The sequence below is a fragment of the Hyposmocoma kahamanoa genome, unplaced genomic scaffold (genome assembly GCF_003589595.1).
Source record: "Hyposmocoma kahamanoa isolate Upper Pololo Valley unplaced genomic scaffold, ASM358959v1 78, whole genome shotgun sequence".
NCBI classification, from domain to species: Eukaryota; Metazoa; Arthropoda; class Insecta; order Lepidoptera; family Cosmopterigidae; genus Hyposmocoma; species Hyposmocoma kahamanoa.
Window position 1 is genome coordinate 14,620,800 of NW_020653945.1, and position 11,982 is coordinate 14,632,781.

Here is an 11,982-nt window from a genome sequence, read left to right on the forward strand (position 1 = left end):
TATATATATATATGTATATATATATATATATATATATATTTTAATATTAATTAAACAATCTGAAACAGTTTCAAGACACTTGGATAGCACTCTGCCATAGTATTGCAGAATCATGCAGCGGATGTGAAGTGAACCAAAATTTTTGCTCGCATCTTATTCCTGTGGTGAGAATCCGTATATCTAAATGAGGCTATCAACGCAAAAGTGGTGTAACCCATGCAATGCATATAGGAGGCTTTAAAATTAGCAAAAGGGTCATTCAAAAGTGACGGGTGGGATATGTTAAAATCTGTTAAAGTTAGCTAAATTGCAAGAGTGATCAAAAAACTACCTTCATAGATGACCTTAGAATGCTACTATGCCGCACCTTAGACGTCCTGTCACATTTTTTTTATTTATTATTATTACACTCTTCAATTTACAACTAACAAAAACAATGTGCATAAACCTATACAGATTTTTCGCACTATTTTCAGTCGTCAACTACACAATTTATAAAATTGAAAACATATTGAATATTATAGTAGGTAAGATAATTATATCTCCGTGGCAAATATCACAGACAACACGCTAAAAGTATTTTAGAAAAAAGCAGACACATAAGCCTAATCATTAATACATTACGTATTAATGGTTAGGCGCAAACCAGCACCACTAGCTCGACAAACAATGTATTGCAACGCATTGACAACTGGCGAACGCTGTGAAGTCTGAATTGATCACAATAAATGTGAAAACTAAAATAATAAAACAATAAAAGCTTAATAAACATTTAATTAGACGCATTTCATGAGAAAACGACCACTTACCAATCTAAATTGGTACTAACAGTACTTTTTGCACAGATTAACACGTTTCCTCATTGTCAAAATGTTTGCAACGATATATTTATTTGTAAGACAATGAACGATATGGTCAAAAAACAGCCACAGTTTTTAGTAGATTTTACAAACAGATTTTTTTTATAATTGGCAGAATATTTAACTCTTTTAAAATCATTTGGTAACTTTAACTATTAAGCTATAGGTACTCATAACATAAAATTAAATTTTACGTCTCCATGTCGTGCCCGTTGTTATGACAAATCATACATGATCAATACTATAATAACTAAATTTATTTATACATGAAAATAGCTTCTAAATAATAATTATATACAGACGGCAGCACATTAAGCTACACATTAACGGCGATCTTGTTTCGTTGCACTGGAGACGATATTCGAGCATGATGTACTGTTGACTGTGATTTAGTATCATTTAAAGTGATATGAAAAAAATGAATGTGATTTACGCCACTTTTGCGAATTCACAACTTGATCGACGTACTTAAGAATTTCACATACTTACAGTGTGTGGAAAGATGTCGTCAAGGTAACACAGACGTCTGCATAGTACTGCAAAGTTTAATTTACAATCATCAACGTAACCTAAAGTTGTTTTTCGAAAGCGGAGGACAATCTATTTTTACAAGGTTTGTAAGTGCTTTATACATAAACCAACTCTTTTCGAAATATAACTGATAATGATGATGATGAATTTCAGACCACTACTGCAATATGACACGTGTATGCAAATGTTAAGCAACATTATTCAAACTTCAGAGCAAGCTGTACAATCTGTGTACAGTTCTGGTTTAATACATCATTTGCGAGACTTTTTGCATTTGTATGGTCCTTACTCCCAAGTAAGTTTTTGTTTTATTTCAAAAGAACATCATTATCCATTTCTTATTCCTGTAGCCTCCTCCATTTCTCACGTTCCATAGCCAGAACTCAAGTAGCGTTTTCGCCCGACACGTTTAAGTCTATTCCGTCCATAACTGAGACAGTAGCTTGCGATAGCCGTAGCGTCTACGGGGTACTAGAACCTCGCGAGACTCGGTTACCTGAGCGCTTGGCAGCCGTGTCGTCGCCCTCGCACTTTGCGGTCGGTTCGCCGGTGATGATCACGATCGATCGTAACCGCGCGACTTATCTTCATTTCCCCCAAGTTTGCAGTCCGTACCGTAACCGCGGCGGCTACGTGATCGCACAAACCTGCGCTGCGGTGTCGTGATTATTGAAATAAATCAGCTGTTCAGCAGCCGCAGCGGGCGCGAGTAAAACCGCTCCGTGAATTCTTAACCCAATAGCTGTTCTCTTTTATGTAAAAACGCTTAAATGCTTAAACGTCTTCCACAGGTCGGCCAGTGGTCAACTATAATACTATATCATCTGGATAATCGCATGAAGGGTAAACACTTTGTGTAGAATTATTTGTTAACGTAAATAATAAAGATTCCGAAAAACAAATGGAAATGCAGTGAACTAAGGTTAACTGTAATAAGCTGCGTTAAAATGAGTTATTGAAACACAAACACAGAATATACCGACAAAATTTTTAGCAAACAATTTGTTCAAATCACAATTCTTCGAAAAAAACTGTACTTCAGAATAATATACTAAACTTAAAGTTACCGATGTATGTACGTAAGTTTTGAGTGACAACATAGGTAGGGACTATGTATTATTTCCAATACTATTATTATTATTTTAAACACCTGCTATTATTTCCGTGTGATGGAATAGTTTAACAAGCACCAAAGTCGCTTTTTAATTTATAATAGACGATTTAATAACAACAATAGTTTCTGGTAAAATATGAATTAAGTTAGTAGAACAGTATTAACATGTTAGCAAGATTTTTCGAAATTTCAGTATATTCGGTTGTTTTCGTATTTTTATTTGCACAAAAGTTTCGGTAGCTTAGTAAATAACGGAGTAATATTCATAATTTGAATAAGCCAATTTTTAATTCACTTTTCGGAACTTTTATTAGTGCCAATATTATAATTAACCCGTGCGATGTCATTTATGCCATATGTAAAATTTTAGGTTCGCAAAATACAGTCATGAATATGTCAAATGAAAAAAACAAAAAAAATCACGACGATGGAACTCCAACACGCAATAATTTCAGTTACCGCCAATTTTTAGGCGAACAGATTCCTAAAGGAAATCTGAACGAAACACAGTTCCCCAAAAAAGATATGCATCATTTAACTAGACATGATATAACATTCACAACCATGGAACATCAGAGAATAAATTCTGTAGTTGAAAATATACAGTCTAAAAGCGAAATTCACAAAGTTCCGATAGATGACGACACAACTAATTTATTTAATAATATTATCAGAGAAGTAATTTCCTGGAAATCCAAAAATGAGTTAAATCTTCATAAGCCGTTTATTCCAATAATTGAAACAAATAAATGTCATCAAAATGAGAGCCAAAACTATAAGGCTGATCAAGCGCGTAAATTCGAAAACACTGAATTGAGAGCACAGCCAAAAAATAACTTAAGCTTCGCAGATTTAAGCAGAGAATGTGGTGTAAAAAATGAACTGTTGGATTTATTTCCTATGAACAAATATTTTGGCGAGGCCGATCAAATGAGTAATACTTGTTTGAATTTCTCCAAAGTGAGTAATAATTTGGTAACGATAGGATTTAAAAAGAATGTAAGTAAAAGTACACGTGCATTCCAGTACTCAAAAGAAAAGTATAGTGAAATTGATCTAAGAGATTTCAAGCCAGCTTTTGTTTCTACGCCGAAACGACACCTAAATGGGAATTCATCAACACAATCTAAATTACAAAACTTTACCAACGTGTCTTACAATAGCCAAGTAATAAGATCCCAAAGAAATCGAATAAATAAACAACACAAAACAAATAAATCGAAAATAACACAAACAACACTCACTACACCAAAAGATGTCAAACAGAGATCAATGAGTGCAAGACTCTTTAGCGCAATCAATGATTCTTGTACGGTTTTAGTAAAAAGCGTTAAGAGTATATTTACATCGAAGAAAGATTTTGATAAAAAGATCGAAAATTCAAACAGTGGTAATAGTGACAAAAATTTCGAGGTTGATTCATGTAGCTACAGTTTTACGAACTACATGCGAAAAAGGGACGCAGTTCTTGAAAATGAAAACAAAACTGAAAACATGGAATATGATGATTCCAGTTATATGTACAGGGATTCGTGCAGGACGTGCAAAGATACCATAATCTTACAACACAAAATGGCTAGTGATGAAAACTTACAGCTAACCATAAAAAGACTCAAAATAGGCGTTAACTTATACGGATGTAACTTCAAGGTAATGAATGAAATGGTGATGTAAATCATAAGACAAACGTTGAAAAGTTTCAGTTGCTATTGTTTGTTACAGAAAATATCAAAAACATTGTGGCCACGCAACAGGTACATGACGCCGAGTATTCTTTATAATTTGTATCGGAAGTTGGTAATAAATGGTGGCTATCAGAAAAACTTTCAAGAATAACATTAGAACAAATAATTCTACAATTTCAATTTATTGTTTCAAAGAATATAAATATCTTGCAAGGTATTAAAGTAAAACATAAAAAGGTAGTTTCATTCTTTGTTTCGGTTCCTTAGCACAGATTTAAATCTTACTAACAAGTTTATAATATTCCGACTCATGGCGCACCATATCCTTTGTAATATCTTTAATAGAAGGAGTTCCTGAAAACAAGAGATTGTTATTTAAAATGCACAAAGTGAGAGTGGGCTCAGCGGTCGTTAGCTTTACGTTTAGCTTACCTGCTATTTGTAGCGTATATTCAAGTTCTGTGCGGAAAATGTTCAACATTTTCATGACTCCAGCTTGGCCACTCACAGCCAAGCCCCACAAAGCGGGCCGCCCAACAAATACCTACGAGTAACAAGGTACATATAAAATTCCATAACAGTATTTTTGTTTAAAATAAATAAAGTTTACCATTTTTGCACCCAGTGCAATAGCTTTGAAAACATCAGTTCCAGTTGTAACGCCACCATCAAAATACACTTCCACGTTGTAGTTCTTAACGGCTTCTACAATTTCTGGAAGAACTTCAATCTGAAACAATACAAATGTAGAAATAGTAATTACCAAGTTCAGGAGTGTTCTCCGCAACCACAACTATTACGATTCTGTGGTGTAAGCACTTTACAAAGAAAAGAAACAAAAACGGCAACATCGGAGGGCTACGACTCCGACAAAACTACAACAAAAGACTTGGTGACAGCCGGAGACGAAAGTATGTGTGTCACAAGGGGCGATTGGGCTATGAAAAGGTTTATCCCAGTTCCCACTGTCATTGTCTAATTTCCACTTACTGTAGGTGGTACACCGTCAAGTTGTCTTGCCCCATGGTTGGAGACTAAAATAGCTGAGCCTCCTGCCTCGATAGCTTTTACGGCATCGTCACTGCGCAAAATTCCTTTTACCACTATTGGCAATTTTGTGATGCTGCAATATATGTATTTCGTTTATTATTTATTTTGACATCGTACGCTTTCTTACTTCCTAACTTGTTTAAAGTTATTATTTGTTCTTGTAACAAAGATATAGTTTTACCTTTTGAGCCATTGTATATCTCCCCATGTTAGCGATTTATCGAACAAGCTGTTGACATACTCGTTAAGACCACTGCCTTCACTAGTACTATGAATTTTTGTTGACAAATAACCATCAAAGTTTGCTAATCTGTAATCAACAATAAATTAATGCCTTACTTTTAATTACATGCAAGTATCTCTTAGATGCAAACCTGTGAATTGTGTTACCTCAAATGTTCAGGCAAAGTAAACTTATTTCGAATATCAGCTCGTCTAATTCCAAAAAGAGGCGTGTCAACTGTTAGGACGATAGCTTTAAAGCCAGCCTTCTCAGCTCTCAGTACTAAATTCCTAGTGACCTCACTGTAAGATTGAAATTAAACTATAAGTTACGATTGCCAAATTTTTTTATAAAAATATATATATCAAACAGCGTTATAATTACGCATTGCAATTCATATATTTTCAATAATATACAGAAATTACCGATCATTATAAATATACAATTGAAACCATTTGGTAACTTTGGGCGCAGCTGCAGCGACTTCTTCTATGGAACTCGTGGCTATTGTGCTCAGTGTGTAAATCGTGCCCATAGCTTCAGCAGCTGTAATAAGTCGTATTTAGAGAGTTCAAATATCGTTTGATAAAACTACAAATAATAGTAATTTATTTAGCAAGACCTTAAAATTAAACAAAAAGATTTAGCTGTAGATTAATTCTAAACTAAATGGCTACCGACTTTCCATATAAATACATTAGTTTCAAATGTATGAGGTCGCAGAAGAGCTTGTTAATATCGTTTATATATTATCGTTTGGACAAAATAACTTGCTATTGAACGGTTACCTCTTGCATTAGCAAGTTCTCCTTCAGGGTGTGCCATCCGCTGCATGGCGGTAGGCGCTATACCAACCGGCATAGATACATCTTGACCAAGCACTTTGGTGCGTAGATTGTAGTTTAAAACTCCAACCAAACATTTTGGTCGGATGCGTAATCTGGAAATTTGATCTCGAAATATTTAACTTACTTTCTTCTACTGTAAAACAAACACTAAATACAATATTCGTATCCGTAAATTGGTACTTACCTTTGAAACGCTACTTTGTTCTCTTTTAGAGTAAATTCTTCAGTAGCACCACTTTTGTAATAGTCTCGAGCATTTTGTGGCAACAGCGCAATCGCCGCTTCTTCTAAATCTTTGACACTGATGTACTTTTCCATTGTTAAACTATGTGAATCAACGGTTTCAGAAATACTATAAGTGGAAATGAGTCTTACGGAATATTACTTATCGTTTATAGAACAAAAGGGCAGCTCTGTAGGTCACAGGTCAAGTTCTTGTTTAATATCAAGAGCTCATTACTTTACCAGAATTTCATCACGACCCGATTAACTATATGATGTATACAAAAATCGCTACTACTCCGTTCCGCGGTAACGTGAACTGAGCCATAGTATACATGATATTGTTTGACCTGTCTTCTTGTAAATAGTAATTATAAACAACTGATGTTTGTAGAGTTAATCTTTACCGATAAGGCTTATCAATGAAACACACACAAAAAGTTTTTGAATTTATTCTTGATTTTAATATTATAATATCTGTATGAATGCTATTTTGGTAAGCATTCTTGTATAATGTCAAATGCCATTTGTTAAATATTTGCCATAGAAATGTTATACAAAACACAACTGATCTTATAATAATTCTATCAATTAGACATTTTACACTGTTCAGATGAAAATCGCGTTTGAATGTGTTTACACATTATAAAACTTGGGACTTCAATAGGTTTATGTTACTGTCAATGTACTTGATACGTGTTTAAGTAATATTCTGCCAATATATGAGATTGCACAGATATATGCACAATTAAATGTTACGGAAACCCAAAAATTTACGAGTTCCAAATCATTTTGCCGCAATTAACCTTAAATATGACTTATTACTGCTTGCATATTTTTATATTTACATGATTTTTGAAACTCGTAAATTTGAAGTCTATTTTTCATAATATTTGGTAGTTTTGCACTTTTCCGTCATTGCTATTTCACCTATCTAACCCTAACTTCAATCACATTTTTTCTTCATTCAACAAAACATCATTTAACTTTTGCATTTATAAAAGTTACAAAACATTTAAATTATTAAGCTATCAAGAGTAGGGCCACCAAATTTCCCTCAATTTATAACCCATCTTTGGTAAAAACTTTAACAATAGTCAGCGGTTAATCGACAATCGTTCCCAAAGTTGTCCTGTATTCACTTCAAGCATTACGTCTGCAATTTTGACTCAATATTAAAATCCTTATTGAATTAAAATAATTACTTCAAAACAGGTAAAAATCGACATAAGCAATTCGGTTTAAAATATCTTTAAAACTAACTCTTGTTAATAATAGATCAAAGTACAGACTATCAGGTGCAAGCGAATTGAGCAAATAAAAGTAAATAAGGCACTGATCTCTGCGACTAACAATTTAATGATGTTTTCTACGTGACATGTTACTGTGATGACTAAATACTCTCAAAAACGCTGCAATGAGTATATCGAAAAAGTGGAATGAATAATTGGCAAAAGGTGAATAGAAAAGACTTACTACATGAAATGGTAGAGTTTACGGACATTGCCTGATAGCCTGGATGATGCCATTTAACCACTAGAAAGAAGGAAAATATGATACAACCATTTGTGAAATATAAAAAAATAAATAACATATATTACAAAGCAGAACATTGACATAGCAACATTTTCCTGTTAGACTAGTCGTTAATACCTATATCTACAATTTATATTGAATTAAAACCTAAGTTTGTATCATAATGTATCTAGCAAATAAACAGAAAGCCCAATATTTTAATACATAGTCATGCTAGACCAAAGATATTTGGCTTCACATCTAAATTGTATGCTTATGTACAGTAAATTTCTAGCAGATAAAGTCTTGACGCTTTCTTAAAAAGACATGAAAATTGCATTGATTTGAGCGATAGCGGAACTTTGTAAAACTAATACCGTCCACATACTGCGCTTAAACAAACACCGACCAAACAAACGACTTGCGACAGTTAAAATTGTTAAGTTCCACCAACTTATTTTCACAAATAAAATTAGTTTACATATTTCCATTTTTTTGAACGGTCATGGTTGCGACTCGTAATGATAAAAAGTTGATACGAAGTGTGCCTTCGTGTGTAAAAGAGAAGAGGAACCTAGATCAAATTTCATAAGAAAAAATCTAAATACATAGTCAATATAAATGGACTGATAAAACCATAAGAATCTACAGCAGTCATTATGTCCTAGATAATAGGAAACTTCAAACCTAGTGCATTAAAAGCGTACGTGTAAATGCTGCAGGTTACATCATGCAAAATCCATATTAATTCATGTTACAGTATACACCAACAACCAATATTAACATTTTTGTGTAAAAGCATCCTACTTTTGAGGTATCCCCATACATATCCGCATCAAAATTGTCTATTGAGTACGACCGAATTGGCTATTTTGTTTTTCATACGAATTGCAAAACGCCCAGACAACTACGCGGCTCTGTTTAGGTTACCCTTGATTAATAGTTTTATTTCGTCAACCGTGAGAATCTTTAGATAGCACCCTCCTAGCATTATCTATGATAACCTATTTTTGTATTCAATTGTAATACTAACTCACACCAATATTCTCAAATAAAAATAGTAAAATGCACATTATAAAAGCTAAGAACTAGTATGAGTTGTTACTCGCTATATTATTTGTTTGTTTATTAGTTGATACTTGTGATGTGAAAATACATATTATATTCTTAATATCGTACAGTGGTAGTTTAATCAGTAAGCAGAAACTTAGGATTTCGACCAACCCCGTTAAGTCCATTTCTAACTCTAGCTTCGCCTTGTATATTCACCGCGCTTTCAATGTGTTCATTTAATTAATCTGTGTGTTCTTATTTTTTCCCTGCGCACAGTATGTGATTTCATTTAGGTATCAGCGTGCAAGCACTGCATCTTTATGTTGCTAAGCAACGACGGTGTTATTTTTGACATATATCTTCTAATATGAGTTAGGCGCAACGCTTTTATTTGTGAAGCAATAAATTGTGATCGCGCTTAAAAGTCGTCGAAATGATAACATTAGCGTAATTAATTCGAACGACATAGAACAGCATACGTTCATTATAATGCAATATATTTTAATGTGTATATAAGTAAATAAATCTAACTATTGAAACCTAATATGAATACAATCTTATTTAACAAATAAATACTATGGTACTTTTAAAGCGGAGATTTAAATTAGATAAATAACTAAAATAATGAGATGCCCGAACGACTCTATCGCACGCCTGACGCGACTGGAACCGAAGCGCGGCATCCCGTCGGAGCGGACGACATGGGGGCGAGAACGAAACATTCGACGTAATACTTAATGATAAATGCCCTCGTAAACGAACTTACACATATCGTTAACATCACAGAACAAAACTACGGCTAAGCACGGATCCGGCAACGTTCCGCGGCGGCTGAAAAGACTAGAGGCAAGGACCTCATCCGCGCTCAGAGCCCAGCAGGGGGCGCGGGTGGTGCGGGAGGCGACGGTGGTGCTGGTGGCATGAGTGGCCCCAACACCAGAGGCCGCTCGTTCTGTTCGTCCTCTCCACCCTCTTCCCCGCTCTCGTCGCCGGCTTCGCCGCCCTCGCCTTCGCCCTCACCTGACCCCTCCGCCGTGTCTCGAGTTTCCTCCTCCTCGTCTTCTTCTTCTGGACAAAACTGGTATGCTCTGTAAAATATATATATATAATATTAGTGTTAGATTCGAAATAAGTTATATTATATTTTGTTTTAACCCAAGACAAATTGTACGTACTTTTCGAGCGTTTTCCGTGCAGAGTTGCTGCGCTCGAGGAAATAACCGGTGGAAGTTTCGTTGGAAGCACCGGGTGGAGACCACGTGCCGTATGAGCCATAACCTCCGGGTCCATACTTCTGAAAGCGTTCCCACAAATCAATTCTCGGGATAACATCGCAGACTGCTAATTTTAACATGCAGCGTATGTCATTGCCTCATTAAATTTTAAGAAGATAGTGCGTAACATACATAAAATAGTATCTACGCATTGAAAAAAAAAAAGCTAGCAACGTTGAGGCAACAGTCGTTGGTTCGAGTCCAGTCGAGTCGAAGGAATTTTTCTTTGTGTTTGTTCGATCTTTGTACCAATAATAATAACATACTAGTGAACAATTTTGACAATAAATAGTTGATATCATGATGTTCAATACATGCAAACTAATATTATAAATGCGAAAGTAACTCTATAGGCTTCTTTTTGTCACAAAAACCAATCTTAAAGGGGAGGAAAGTTTGTGTGGAGGACCAATATAAGAAAATGAGTATACTGCAGTAGGCTACTCAAAAAGCTTATTCTAAGCAGACGAAGTCGCGGGCACCAGCTAGTAATAAAATATTGCAAAATAAAAAAGATACTCACGCGGTCGAGCTCGTCTTGCAGCCAGGCGAGTAATTGCCTCCACCGCCGGCGGGCTTCTGGTCTGGCGTGCACGGCGCGCACGGCGGCCGGCGCGCGGCACATAACGCCCACCACTAGCTTGACGCACGCGTACGCGCGCTTCTGGTAGTGCCCGCGTGCGCGCGCCGCAGTCTCCAGTAGGCCTGGACGCTCCTCCGAAATACCCTGTATAATCACCATGTGCAACTAAGTTGTGATCTTCATCATTATCAACCCATTTATACGTCCCACTGCTGGGCACGGGTTTCCTCTCTGGCGAGGGTTTTAGGCCATAGTCCGCCACGTTGGTCGAATTTCATTTCACGCGGATTGGAATTTCACACGTTTTCCGAGAGTTGTGAACCTTATTCGATGTGCAGGTTTGATCACGATGTTTTCCTTCACCGAAAAGCATATTTATTTTATGTATATTTATTTTTTCAAACAAACCAACCAACTAGGTTCCATAGTCACGGCTGACCATGGGACCAGTGAAGGGCCCAAAACGTTTAACTAAATTCAATGGTCAGTCAATCGGATCTTTAAAAAATAGTTTAATTTCCGATGTGTAACAATCGCGAAAACCCAAGAACTCTATGTTATCTAGTTAATATAAGTTACTAATGATAATATTTCCGAATATCTGTACATTTATTTAAGCGAATTGTGTGACATTAACCTTAATGACATTGTGTATGCGATGGTGTTGCCAGCTGTCCTCCATTAGCAGCAGTTCGGTGAGTGCGTCGGCATGGCGGCGCAACTCGTGGCAATACGCGTACGCCATTTGCCACAGCAACTCAGCCAGCGCCATGCGCGACCACCCCGCATGCTCCCAGCACAGGAATTGCAGCAGCCGGATGCCCTCCTCGCACCCGCAGCACTCTTCTGTTAGTTTCTTCATGTATGTCCTGAATTCATATTACCTTAGTGGTTTTTCTTTTAATGTTAAATAATAAACGAACCGAAGGCAAGGCAGACAAGAACCAATGGTTATGGCAATTCAAAGTGAAATTGTCCAGAAATGGTGACAAGCTGGACTGGAGCAAGAATACACTGAAAAGAC

The 11,982-nt window shown here is 36.0% G+C and overlaps 3 protein-coding genes across 8 annotated transcripts in view; 1 reads left to right on the forward strand and 2 right to left on the reverse strand.

Annotated features, from left to right (window-relative positions):
* The window catches only part of LOC113233380, a 6,595-nt gene extending 2,156 nt beyond the window's left edge, over positions 1-4,439 (forward strand). The window contains exons 4-9 of the mRNA XM_026468502.1: positions 69-164; positions 1,352-1,473; positions 1,545-1,737; positions 2,183-2,234; positions 3,761-4,155; positions 4,228-4,439. Of these exons, the coding sequence (XP_026324287.1) occupies positions 69-164; positions 1,352-1,473; positions 1,545-1,737; positions 2,183-2,234; positions 3,761-4,155; positions 4,228-4,341 (972 nt within the window). The 3' untranslated portion in view covers positions 4,342-4,439. The remainder of the gene's footprint in view (positions 1-68; positions 165-1,351; positions 1,474-1,544; positions 1,738-2,182; positions 2,235-3,760; positions 4,156-4,227) is intronic.
* On the reverse strand, positions 4,377-6,734 carry LOC113233040 (peroxisomal (S)-2-hydroxy-acid oxidase GLO3). The gene is made up of 9 exons (XM_026467993.1): positions 6,496-6,734; positions 6,252-6,403; positions 5,889-6,009; positions 5,631-5,765; positions 5,422-5,550; positions 5,181-5,313; positions 4,801-4,920; positions 4,623-4,734; positions 4,377-4,544 (listed from the first exon to the last, which is right to left on the reverse strand). Exons 1-9 carry the CDS (start codon positions 6,627-6,629, stop codon positions 4,465-4,467), a joined length of 1,116 nt encoding a protein of 371 aa, XP_026323778.1. The 5' UTR covers positions 6,630-6,734; the 3' UTR covers positions 4,377-4,464.
* Positions 6,735-9,097: 2,363 nt separating this feature from the next.
* Positions 9,098-11,982, reverse strand: part of LOC113232940 (probable ubiquitin carboxyl-terminal hydrolase FAF-X) — a 44,364-nt gene continuing 41,479 nt past the window's right edge. For 5 of the 6 annotated variants that reach the window (XM_026467851.1, XM_026467855.1, XM_026467854.1 and 2 more), the window contains 4 exons: positions 11,596-11,827; positions 10,899-11,102; positions 10,277-10,395; positions 9,098-10,189 (listed from right to left, as the gene is read on the reverse strand). In XM_026467851.1, coding sequence (XP_026323636.1) covers positions 9,967-10,189; positions 10,277-10,395; positions 10,899-11,102; positions 11,596-11,827 — 778 coding nt within the window. In that variant the 3' untranslated portion in view covers positions 9,098-9,966. The remainder of the gene's footprint in view (positions 10,190-10,276; positions 10,396-10,898; positions 11,103-11,595; positions 11,828-11,982) is intronic. The other variant, XM_026467852.1, reaches the window with a different exon arrangement.